The sequence below is a fragment of the Netta rufina genome (assembly GCF_964035555.1).
Source record: "Netta rufina genome assembly, chromosome: 15".
Taxonomy (NCBI): Eukaryota; Metazoa; Chordata; class Aves; order Anseriformes; family Anatidae; genus Netta; species Netta rufina.
Genome location: NC_140138.1, coordinates 6,858,640 through 6,871,542, shown reverse-complemented (window position 1 = coordinate 6,871,542; position 12,903 = coordinate 6,858,640). Strand labels below are relative to the sequence as shown.

The following is a 12,903-nucleotide window of genomic DNA, read 5'->3' as shown; positions in this document are numbered from 1 at the left end:
AAACCAATGAAAAACATGAGATGAATCTCGTAAGTGGTTTTAAGATATATTATAACCCTTAAGCACACTTCATGGTATTTGCTCTTGAATACCTCTTGGTTTATTTAGCATTTTCATACAAATGCTCTATTAAAGTTGGATAAACTACTTGGTGAGAAAATGACTCCATTTAAAATTGTGGATGTAGTTGTACCTGCTCAAGCTGCACATGTATTATACTACACAGCTACTTAGTGACAGTATTTCTAAGACAAGAAATGTGTTTCTAAATGAGGTGCTGGAAATGGAGGGTAACCCAGACGGAATCACTGGAATGATGCAGTATAGCTCTGCACAGACTAATGCTGTAAGAGCCTTCGTCTTTCAACCTCACCCCTGGATTTACTTGCAAGCACACTTCTAAACAAGCAGCAATGATTCTTTCCACTGGGAACATAACTGGTTTATAAACACTAATATGCTTTCCACTCCCTATGTTACATTTTGTTTGAAATAGACTCTGCCAGTTAGATCAGCAGCACGCTCTCATTTGGCTGGCCCACTGTGCTACAAACTGAAATTAGAATCTATGGGAAAACGTGGTTTACTGTGTTTTATTATAAAAATCCTATGTTTAGTAATTAAATGCAACCCAAGGCATATACAAGAGATCAAGATTCAAGTTGCACAAACTAAATCTTTGAATTCTTCGTCACATTCTGGAAAGTATACACCTGTCATGTTCTTCTAATGTAATTATAAGTAGTTTCCTTCAAAAGAAAAGGCTGAAAATGAAATGGAACATAATTTTAATTCTTTTTTTTTGATCATTATATCATGTTGAAAGCTTACCTTTGGTCAAAAGCAAAACAAAGAAAGGGTCATCTCAAAAGAACAGATGCTAAGGGACACAGATATCAAGACAGATAAAGTTTTGGGGCCTGAGTCCAAAAAACTTATCTTGCAGAGTTGGACTACAAGTAAGCCTGCACCACAAAAAGGAGTGATTTCTTTTGGCCCGTTTTCTTTAATAATCTTACTCGCATATTTCTTACTAATCAAAGGCATGCAGCGATCACTTCTGTTAGTCCATTCAAGATCTGTAATACCTTTGAGTTTTCTTTTGGAAAAATATACTGTATAGACACATTTAGATACAAATCTGTGCTAACACTGTAGGTTAACTTAAGAGACCAGTGACCTAACTATTTCTGAGGAGAAAAGTTTCAAACAAATAGTACACAGCAAACTACACAGGACTTCTTTTATAAATTTTAAGGCCAGAGTAACAGTCTAGTCTTGGAGATCCAAGACTCAGAAAAAGAGCTCAAGCACCTGATTCTCAGAGAAGTAAATGCTGAAACTCAGTTTTAAGGCTGTGCATGCAGCCTCTTAGAGAAAACCAAAGTAATGAATACTTCTTGGTTACTGACAGCACTGTATCCACACTGAGCTCCCATGAAAGAGCACTGGCCAAGATGTGCAGGGAGAGATTTACGTATGTAATCTATGCTGCAATCACTGCCCTACTACCCTTGGTCCTCTGTGCAAAACCAGGAAACTGTGAGAATACTGGTGGGATCAAGACCACAAGATGCTTTTGTAACCTTTGATTCAAGTAACATTAAAAGAATCCTACTTTCAAAAATAAACACACCTCCCAAGCAGAAGAGAGAGTGTGGAAAATAAAAGGCTTGTATTAAGTACCCAAGAAAAACTCAGTTTTCATATACGTACTTTTTTTGCGGGGCTGAGATGGTGATGTGGATTGTGAAGTGGTTCCATTAGTGCCACTTTCCTCTTCCTCCTTAACATCTACTTTTATTTCAGGCTTCTTTTCTTCTATTTCCATTGGCTCTTGTTTCAGTTCTGTTCCATCTGTTTCTTCTTTTGTTTGTGAAGATCCTTGTAAATCCTCCTCCACCTTAAGAAAGGATGCAACAAGATGTACTGTTACATCTATGACTCAAACTTCAGTCATTCAAAATATTAGCTTTTGAGATCGTCAAAGCACTCTCCATCCATGGCTGTCCTCAGGACAGTTACTTTCCAGTAACTACCCTCTTCTCGCCCCTTAGCTCACCAATTCAGACACATTATTAAGTGCTTTTATATCTATCACTGCTTTCAGTTAAGCTGTATAGAATCTCATTTACCTCAGTCTTAGCTTCCACTTGTGTCTCACTAGTCTCTGGCTCAGTTTCTTCAGTTTTAACTTCTGATTTGCTTTCTAGCATTGGTGCATCTGGTCCTAGTTGCTGGGAATTCGTATCAGCACTAGCAACTGAGGCAGGGGTGGGGACCCTGTTATCAATACTAGCTGCTGCCTGGGATAGCTGTTGTAAAAACAGTACAAAAGAAAGACACTGCATATATAGAAATATTTTCCTTTACTAAAAAATGAACAGCACAAAAAAGACATGAGATGATATTCTAAAACAGTGCAGAACATGGATATAGGAGCTCACTGTAGTCAAGTTGCTATAGAACACATTCAGTAACTCTGTATTACAGAGGAGAAGCCAAGGAAGAATTCTGCCCCAAAGAGGCTTCTTTTACAGAGAAAACACCTGCCCAGTAAAACATGGTACATTCCTTGACATGTGCATTCCTCCTGACTAAAACTTAAAAGAAAAAAACCTGTGCAAATTGCATGTTCAGGAAAGACTGACTGTGATCAAGGCCAAATATAATATTAGGCCTGTTATTCCTCATCTTTCCACACTTTGCTGCCATTTTTACTTTGAGCAGTTTGAAGTCATTCATTATGCCCCCCTCCTTCAAACAATGCCAAGAACATCTGAATGCACATTTTTACACATCTAAATAATGCCCCCTTTGCTCTAAAGTAGAAGCTATTATTGACAACCATATAAAGTACAGGCTCTATACATTCACAACATGGTGCTATACATAGGGAGGACTCATGTGGAACACCACTACACAAGAAAAAAATGCAACTCTCTGGTACTTACTGGAGTGCCAGGTGGCTGTGCCTGCACAGATGTTGGCTGTTGCTGGGGTGGCTGCGGGGTTGGCACAGACTGGGGCTGAACTGGGGTCTGAGGCTGCGGGGTAACTTGAGCCTGTGCTGCAGTCTGCCCTGTAGGTGTGCTTTGTGTCTGTGTTGCGTTTGGAACAGAACCCGGGGTCGGTGTAGGGGTTTGTCCTGAAGATGAGACTGGTGTTGATGGCTGAGTGGGTGCTGCTGGTTGAGGAGGAGTCATTCCAGTTGGTGTTTGGTGCTGAATAGGTGGCATCCCAGCAGCAGTGGACACAGGTGGTGTAGTCTGATGTAGAGGTGGCTGGGTCACTGGTGGACATAGCTGACCACTCTGTGGTCCTAGCATGTTCATGGAGTTGGGAAGAGCAGCACTGGGAACCTGCCCCTGCTAGAGGGAGAGAGAACCTCTTAGAGACATGTTACTCCCCAGACTCTGGGAATCACACCCACCCTTTAAGTCACAGCACTGAAGTCATCTTTAAAACAAGTCTTAATATGCAATCACCTCAAAACAAGCGTTGCTACTGCAGATAACTATGCTCTGACTTCTCTGATCATTTTTATCAGCTCTTAGTCAAAGACCTTGCTCCTAGACCTAGATGTGCCTCACGTATCGTTTTACTTGAATACTACTGGCACAGAAAGGGAATCCTTGCGATCTCTGAGTAAAACAGAAACTTGCAGGCAGGCAAACTCTAAATCATACCATCAGCTGGGCAAAGTTCAGACTTTGCATACAAAATGGTTTCAAGCAAATACACATTTTAGGCCAGGACTCTCAAGCAGCCCTGCTCTGGAAAACAGCTCAACATTTTTAATGCCTGCTCTGTCGCACAGTGCAAGACTTAAGGTGTTTTGTTTTTTTTTTTTTGCCTTTTTTTTTTTTTTTTTTGCTTTGATCTTTTAAATTCCAATTAGACTAATCCAGATGCTGAAGGAAATGGTGGATCTGTTTTTTCAGACCAGCAACAATAAAGTATATTGGACATACACAGACTTTTACTAAAGTTTTACTAAGAACTGCATCAAATAATTAGTGATAAAAAAAGAACACTACCCTCAGATGTACATTTTACTCTTAGAAATCCTTAACAACCAGTAATTTCCTGCAGATGAGAATTCAAATTTAAAACTTGCTTCTGTATTGCCTGCATATAGTCAGTTTTAAGTAATTAAATGCATTAAGATTTTTTTTCTATTACAAAGGTGGTAAAATGACCAAACCAGCGTGTAAGAAATTGATTATTTTCAGGATGGAGTATCTACAAACCTTGACTTGACATAGATCAGATTAGGAGGGCTAAGTTGTCTCTCATTTGAAGATTGGGCTGTACTAGAGAACTGCGGAGGCCCCAGCTAACCTACTTTACTTGAACAGTGAGCTAAAAAAAACACAAATAAAAAAACGAGCATCTCCCTGCAGAAATGCATATACCTTGTCATCATAAATACCTGTTACTTCACTGACCACTACTGCAACAAAAAAGCCTACCTGTTAGAAAACATTTTCTGCTCAGAAGTGGGGTTACAAATTTAGAAATATTTTCACCAACCACATTATTGTAATTCTTGATTTAAAGTTGGCTAATAAGGTCCACACAAAAGCAAAAGCATATGCTCATAAATGCCCCATAAACTAACTTTTGATCTCCCTAAAAATCTCATCAGCATGCATTTTTTAGAATTTACACCAGAAATTACAGGGCATCGACCCCCAAGTTAGTTTATGTAGGTATGTTTTTAGAAACCTATTCAGAGTTCACAGAGAAAGAAGGTATAACTCAGGATTCCTTACAGTTAGGAGTGACTACAATAAGCAATGCATATAAAGATACACCTACAAAATAAATCAGACCAAAATAATTAATAGTATTTAACCTAAGTATTAGAAAACATATCTTACCTGTGCCACCCCTGCCTGGGCTGTTGACTGACCCATGCCTACATTGTTCACATTCATAGCCCCACCGGGTGCTGGAAACTGATTCTGGGGCAGAAATTGGTTCTGGGTAGGAGCCTGACCCATCATATTGTTGGAATGAGCTCCCATCATGTTCTGTGGCTGAGGCATTCGGGAAGGAGACATTGCCATCTGAAAATTAACACCCAAATTAAAGCTATTAACTTTTATTATCATGTAGCAAGGCAAAGGAAAATACCCTCAAAGTAATCAGCCCAAAGACAGGACAAAAACAAAGGGCAAAACTGGCTTCAGTAAATCAAATGGAAGTGGGCATAGGCATATAACATTAGGGTTTTTTTCCATGGTATTCGTGGGGGAGTTATTTTTAATGCATCTAATATTCAAACTATACTAAGACACTTTTCTGAAGAATAAAAACATGTTTTCATGGAAGAATAAAGAAAGCATATATACTGTACAGACACAGGTTCCTGAAAAAACTATGCTCTTACATAGACGGCTGGAGAATATTGCAACTCCGGCATCTATCTCTCTAAAGACTCTTTTTTAAACACATAAATAGTGAAAACAGATACCTCAAAGGAATCCTGACAGGCTCGGTACATTTCTCTGAAATTATCCTACAATTTACAGCACTATTCTATGACATGGCCTTTTCAGAACAGCTTTAACACCACTAAATGTAATCAACCAATTTTGAGAAGAACTTGATAGCAAGAAGTACGAACCGCAGGAACAGCGCCCATGTTGTTCATTTGTACAGGATGGTTCATTGGAGAAGCTGCACGGGGTCCCATGGGTGCTTGTGGCATCTGTACATTCCCTATGGACATGGGGTTAAACTGATTCATTCCTGCAAATGCACCCCCAAAACAACTCATTAGGAACAAGTCATCAGAACTTATCTACGTATACTCTAACATTCACATTTATTACGACTAAAATGTAACCACCCAACATGTTTAATGTTGAAGGAATGTGTCAATGTTCCTTTAATGTTGCTCAAATTACTTGGCTTAAGAGAGAAATCAGAATGCAAAATTTTGAGAAGAATGTCAGTTAAGGGGAATATAACTTTTGGTGTCAAAAAAAACCAACAACCCAAAATGCAGAAGATGAAGAGAGCAGATGATCTGTACAGACAAGATGCTATTTATATATAACATAACACCAAAGGATCATTTATTGAAATAAAGTAATTGTGGATACTCTCTTGGGGGAAGCTGAAGCATCTTAGTGTAGCCCACAGCATCCTAAATCCACGATGGCAAACCAGCAGTGCTATCAACAAGCTAGAATGCCTTTTTAATGCACTTCGCATGAGAAACCAAGAGGGTATCTATCATTAGTTAAAGATTTTAGGATGTGCAGGATTAATGTGCTAAATTTGCAGCTACAGGTATATACTGGGATAATTACCTGATAAAAACATGCTAGTACCCCCTCCCCCCCCACAATTACCATATTTAAAGGACAAATTATCCACAGTATTCATCCTCTTTTTGAAACGACTGAACTACTTCCCAGGTGCTAGCAAAGTGTCTAGTATGTACATGTAGACAGGCACTGAGACAGCTCCCATCACAAAGCAACAACAAAGAATGATGCTGAAAAAAGGGAGACCCAGTAGTTACCCCCCCACAACTCCAAGAGAAAAAGCAGACAATCAGGTTTTAACCCTACTGATTTATATCGTACCCACAATTTAGAGAGGAAGACATAGATACCTTGAGAAACCTGCATACGACTTATAGGCACGGTTGGCATGGACATAGGCCCATCTGCAACAAAAACAAGAATGGATAAAGAAAGTTTAACATATGAACTTGAGATTAGCCTAAGCACACAAGGACACAAATCGTGTGGGGCTATAGCCAAAGGAAAAAAATAAAAATAAAAAGCAAAAAAAAGCTGTTGTCCCTCTTTCTGTTTTCCCTGGCTGCTCTCACCCCCACGCAGAAACACTTACTGGGAGGCCTCACGGGCTGTGCCTGGCCCATGGCAGCAGCAACCTGCGGGATGCCAGGGGGCTGAGGTCCCGGCGTCTGTAAGGCTGGCTGATTTCCCAAGATCCCTTGTTTATGTAGACGAGACCTCCGCTTCTCTTCCAGCTCCTTTTGTATCTTATAGATTTTCTCCGCTAATAAGTGATAGTATTCATCCTACAAAAGAAGGATAACACTCAACATCAAGCATAAGAAAGCAATGACCAAACTCATGCATTCTACTTTTTTTTTTTTTTAATATGCACCTGTCTATTTCAACAAGAGCTATTTCTTTTCAAAATTCTGTAAAATTGAGACAGTCTCATCACTGCTTCAATGCAGATAAGCAAAACCAAGCTTCCAGAAAACACATGAGACTTGGCTTTATGACTATTCACCCCATCTACGCTGTGTAGATTAGCAGACAAAGCAGAAGACTGCAGCTTCTCTGCTGCTTGGACAAAAAACAACAGGAAGCTATGATTTAGTTTCTAAGCGTTAATGATTTTTAAATGATGTTTTCATAAAAGCATTTCAACTAATCCAGAGACAAAAGAAAAGATATCCCTAGAAATACAGTCATTCTATGTGAACTTCAGGAGACAGGTGTTAAGGACAGATCAATTTTTAAATAATGACAGAAGCCACTTTTCCTAAAGAGTCTGACTACCAACAGTCATTGCAGGCAATAAACAAAAACAAACAAAACCCCAGAGAAATGGAAGGAATCAGTGAAAAATAGTCCACAGGCACAGACAACTAAACACTACATCTGTGCAAGACAAGAAATCCATTTTACTCAATACACATTGACAACAGATCAAATAAGGCAGTCACAGTGCACAGCAAGGGAGACAATTTTGCTTGCCAGCAATTGCTGGACACATCTGCAAAGTGTGTGAGATTAGGCACCTGCTAAAGACAAAAAGAAAAAAAAAACACCAACAACTCACAACAACAAAAAAATACAAAACCCCAAGACAACATTTATTTTGTGGGGTCACCAGTGCTCTTAAACCCAGTGTTACATGGAGCAAAGGTTGAGTGATACTTGTCCCACAATCATTTCATCTTCAAACTGGACTAAAATTTGTTGTTACAGCACAATCTGGTTCACTTCAGAAAACCAGGGTGAGATGGGTATCCCTCACGAGTCTTGTTAAGAAAACCCAGTGTTATAATACAGAGCTTTGTTTCTAGGTCACCTCCCTCCTCCAAACATCTCAAAAATCCATCAATACAGGCGCTTTCCACTGTAGACACTTTCTACTGACCAGCTTCAAGGTGCTAGAGCCCCACCTCTTTTCCTGCTCCAGAAACTTCACTTACAAGTTCCTATTAATAAATTTAAGATTGTGCTACTTCCACATTGCAAAGATTCCTGAAAAAATACTGTATTTACAAGGAGAGCATATTAATAAGCAGTTTGACACCTCATACTAATCTGTTTTTCAATGTCAAAGTAGAAGTGATGCTTCTCAAAAAGGATGCAATTCCACATGGAATCATTTAGAATGTCTTAACTACTCCCTTCTTCCAAATTTGCTGCTTCGGAGCCAAATAAATTAGATGAATTCTTATAATGGAGATCTCTGGCAACGAGGCTCTGACAGCTGTTTTCAGTGGTGAAGAGAAGATGCTTCTGAGTATTTGTCTGGCATAGAGGTCAGAAAGTATCTAATTCTATAACCAGAAGTCTACTACTCTCATTCATACTGACAACATATGGAGATGTTTATGTACATCTATGAAATGATCTCTGAAGTTGTTCTGTAAACCTACCGGGGTGCTCAAGGGTGATCACTTTTGATCACACTCGAAATCTTCCTTGCTAAACAACCACTGGGTAGCCACAAGGAGGACATGATATTGCCACTGACCGATGCTGACGCAGCAGCAGCATTACAAGTATAGGCACTGCCTATAGGAAACAAAACTTGCTTCTATCTTCAGCTCTTCTGGGAGCTAATCTGAGAGAAGTATCACCCGTAACACCGCTGATTGCTCTCTTCAGGTAACCCGTATCTAAAGAAAGGACCTCAAGCTTCTGATCAGGTAAGATCTCATTAGCTATCCGTACTGGTACTACTAACACAGCCTTACCCCGATGAAAACTTCCAGGGAGTGGTTCCTTTAAGGTGGAAGCACCACAGTGACATAAAGAAATAGTATGCTCTGTGTCAATCAACAGGGTTTTGTTCTCTGAGTAACAGAGATTTGAGCTGACACCTCACTGTAGACAAAGAATTCATGAACAGGTAATTCTGTCTTGTTTCCCATGCACAGGATAAACACAGGCAAACTGATTTCTTATTCTGTTGAGACTTGAAACTGCTATTTGTCTTAGCCAAATCACTCTCAGTGCTGCTGAGTAGCAGAGAAATTATTCCAACACTGCAGGTAAGAGGTAAGCAGTTTAACAGGACTGAGTCCTAGACAAAACCTCCAATGGTAAAGAGGCATTAAAACAACCACCTACGCAGACTTCCATAAAGGAGAAAGTCAGTAAGGGAAACATCAAGAACTCTAAAGTCTAATGCATGTCAATCAGACTTTCGGGAGGGAATGCAAACAGGGCTAGGACTATGTTGTCTTGTTTTCACAGACCCGAAGGAGACAAATTAGTTCAAAGTGATGTTAACCACAGTATGGGACTACACAAATGCTGTTACAGAAGATAGCATGACTTTCTTCATCAATAGAACAGTGAAATTATTCTCTGTGGTTGGTTTTCATTATGCTTATAAGACTTGTGATACTACAAGCTCTTGAACATATGCTGAATACCCAGGCTGAATCAACATACCCTACTGTTGGCAGATTCATACATATCTCCTTCGACTTTCCTCGCATAAGCCACCAAGTTCTCCATGCGGCGATCCTTCAGTGCTGCTGGATCAGGAGTGGGGAAGATGGCTTGGACACTAACGTAGATGAGAGAGAATAAACAAAAAAATTATTCAGAGAAAAATTAATAACACTATGCAGCTTTATAATCTTTACTCTGCATATTCCCTTGCACAGAGCTGTAAACGTTTATCAAAATTGTTTAAGAAAATCTATATTCTACTACTCCCCACAAGATTAAAGCAAATTTAGTGGTGAGAGAATGTGAAGTTTGACTGTCAAGAATCTAAATACTTCTGTTTAGCACAGCAGAACAAGTTTACTAGCCGTATGAACTGCCTACCTCACCCCTTAGTGAACAAGAGGAATGAACTGAAGAAGAGGGTTAAAGACAGTGGCTCGTTCTCAGTGGAACAGCGTCTAGAGAACCACTACCGATAACCTCCTCCTCAACAATTTTTCAGCCTGATAACAGAACTACAATATTGAAATTCTTTAAAAATATTCAGGAAAAAATGTGGTCTTGGTGAATACTTACAGTTTATGCACTAAATGATTGCGCAGGTCCTGAGTGACATGTTCATGCCATGCTTTCCTTACCCCGGTACTAGAAGGAGGTGCAGCCGTTGGCATTGAGCTGAGGTTCCCAACATTGCCAGTATTTGTGCCATCATTCATTAGTGGGCTAAAGCAAAAAAGAAAATGGACTGTTAAGAGTACAATAATGCAAAGTTTGGTGGTATGTTTGATGCCTGAAGTAGTTTCTAAGATATTGTTTTCGTCAATTCTAGGTATTGCATCAAACATTCTGTAAGTGAAATTCTGATATCAACAACTTACAGAGCATATAGCAGCAAAGCTCAGGAGACAAGATAAAGAATCACAACTGTTAAGGTATTTGTGCATTTAAAAATACAAAATACTATTCCTTTGGGAATTCCTTTAAAACTACTAGATATTCCGGAAATCTCTTGGGGGACAAAGTGGTAGCTGTAGAATTGAAACAGTAAAGAAGAGCGTAGCTAAAGATGTGACTGATCATTTCAAGCAGCAATACAATTAGTTTTTCAAGTATTCTCTTTATTTACATTCATAAAGCATGTAAATAGATGTTTAAATGAGCAAGAATGAAAATGTGTGCATTACTTATTTGTCCCAAGGGATGTTGGAAGAGCAGTTTCAGAAATTAGACTAGCTTGCTGGTCTGTTGTTATTCCTCCTGTGGGAAGGTTCATCTGGTTGGCTCCTTTGGGATAAAATTAAACATCATTGGTACCCAGTTCACAATTTTGACAATAAAAACACAAAACTACACTTTATGGACATAGCTCGTTAAGAAAAGAAACCTTGTATCAGATATGCACAATTGTAATAGTATCTACTATGGTGCATATATACATAGCTACTTCATAAACTAATCTCAGTATAAACATTTTTTCCTAGAAAAAATGAATCTATGAAAATTTAAAGTTCATGAACTCTTGCTACTAGTTCTATAAGGTAAAAAGACAACAACAATTAGGTTCCTGAAATAAGCTAGCATTTGAGACAGAATAGTCTGCCAGAACATGTGGAGTACTTGTTAAACAAACCAAAATCCTGACGGAATTCTATTTAATCACCTTAGAAAGTGAGAAGTTATGGACTGTATTTTAGAAGGAACTAAAACTACCACCATTTGGCAGAAGAAATATATACAAAGCTTTCTAATATTCAGATGTAAATGAACAATAGTGTATATACAGTATCATTTTAAGTTATTAATCAACACGAACAGAAAGCCACTAGTCTAATATTGTTTGTCCTAAAAATTCCATAGTTTGGTTTATTTAAACACCTTACTTTCTTGGTATTTTTTCCACTTACCCAAAGCATTAATGGTCCTCATTTGCTGGTGAGCCTGAGGCTGTGCCGCTTGTTGGCCTTGTACCTGGGGCTGCAACTGTGTTTGGGGCTGGTTGCCATATGGGAGTCCAAGAGCAGCGTAGGCTCGTTGCATGGAGCTGGGGTCAATCGGATTAGGATTACTTAGCGATGGATTATTCTGCTGGCCTGTTCCAACAGAACCAATGGAATTCTGCATTCCACCAGCTGGAGACCCTAAAAGGGCTATAAAAAGAAAGGATAATAGAAAATTGAAAATCTATAAGGACAATCAAAAATATCATCCCAAGAATCAACAGAACATGCATATAGTTATATGGTATGTATTTGTGTGCCAAAGAACTGAATGACAACTGAGATGCCAAGTGCAAAACTCAGTCTTTTATTCTACAGGACAGAAACCACAACAGTGACTAATACATACAGTCCAAAAAAGTGCTGTAAGTTTTAGGCAGATAAGCCCATAATTACCACAATATACATAAAGTACAGGCTCCAATATAAGGTTAAACAGTGTACTTGGAACTGTCTACAAGGAAAAAAAGATTAATTCCTCTACTTCTTTCCTTCCCACCAATCCCATTTTAGGTCAAAATATTTGGCTCCATCCAGAACAGAGATCTTGAATTCAGGATCAGCACAAATACTGTGTCCTTGGACACAAAGGTAATATTGAAGTTCTGTTGGTAGGAATTTTTATTCTGAATAGTTGCTAAATGAATCCCCTGAAGGCCAAAGAATTTAGCCTAAAACCCAAGTGAGAGAGATGAAGAGCCCCGATAGGCTTCTATACGAACAGAATCTGAAACAATCTGGAAACTCAGAAATGGGATGAGTCTGCTGCAGGTTTTGGTAAATGATTTAGATAATGATATTTAGGTACTCATTAACCTACATGACCACGTGACCACTCTCACCACACAGATGTATGGAAGAGTCATTTCTATTTTAGACAGGAAATGGAAACTATAGGGAAAAGTAGTTTTAATAAAACAGAACTGAATAAAGATCTGTATTCCAGTCCTCATTTTAGCTGCCACTCCAAGTAATAACATGTTCCACAGCACATGACACACACAGCATATCCTTCACTATGGAGGAACTGCACTCTGCTAACTGAGGCTCTGGTAAAAGTAATATTTCACATTCCCCCCCCCCCCCAAGTAATTAGACATGTAATGTGTGCTACAAATTTGTGACCTAACTATAGCAACAATGATAGCTTTTGATAAAGCAACAATTTTAGAAAAAAAAAAAAACATTGAGAGGCACAAAGTTAG

The 12,903-nt window shown here is 38.9% G+C and overlaps 1 protein-coding gene across 6 annotated transcripts in view; it reads right to left on the bottom strand.

The window, feature by feature from the left end:
* Positions 1-12,903, bottom strand: part of CREBBP (CREB binding lysine acetyltransferase) — a 95,115-nt gene that overhangs the window by 30,500 nt on the left and 51,712 nt on the right. For 2 of the 6 annotated variants that reach the window (XM_084296339.1, XM_084296343.1), the window contains 11 exons: positions 11,606-11,848; positions 10,886-10,985; positions 10,278-10,424; positions 9,699-9,816; positions 6,877-7,069; positions 6,635-6,688; positions 5,636-5,760; positions 4,887-5,075; positions 2,955-3,371; positions 2,136-2,315; positions 1,717-1,903 (listed from right to left, as the gene is read on the bottom strand). In XM_084296339.1, the coding sequence (XP_084152465.1) occupies positions 1,717-1,903; positions 2,136-2,315; positions 2,955-3,371; positions 4,887-5,075; positions 5,636-5,760; positions 6,635-6,688; positions 6,877-7,069; positions 9,699-9,816; positions 10,278-10,424; positions 10,886-10,985; positions 11,606-11,848 (1,953 nt within the window). The remainder of the gene's footprint in view (positions 1-1,716; positions 1,904-2,135; positions 2,316-2,954; positions 3,372-4,886; positions 5,076-5,635; positions 5,761-6,634; positions 6,689-6,876; positions 7,070-9,698; positions 9,817-10,277; positions 10,425-10,885; positions 10,986-11,605; positions 11,849-12,903) is intronic. The other 4 variants (XM_084296340.1, XM_084296341.1, XM_084296342.1 and 1 more) reach the window with 4 other exon arrangements.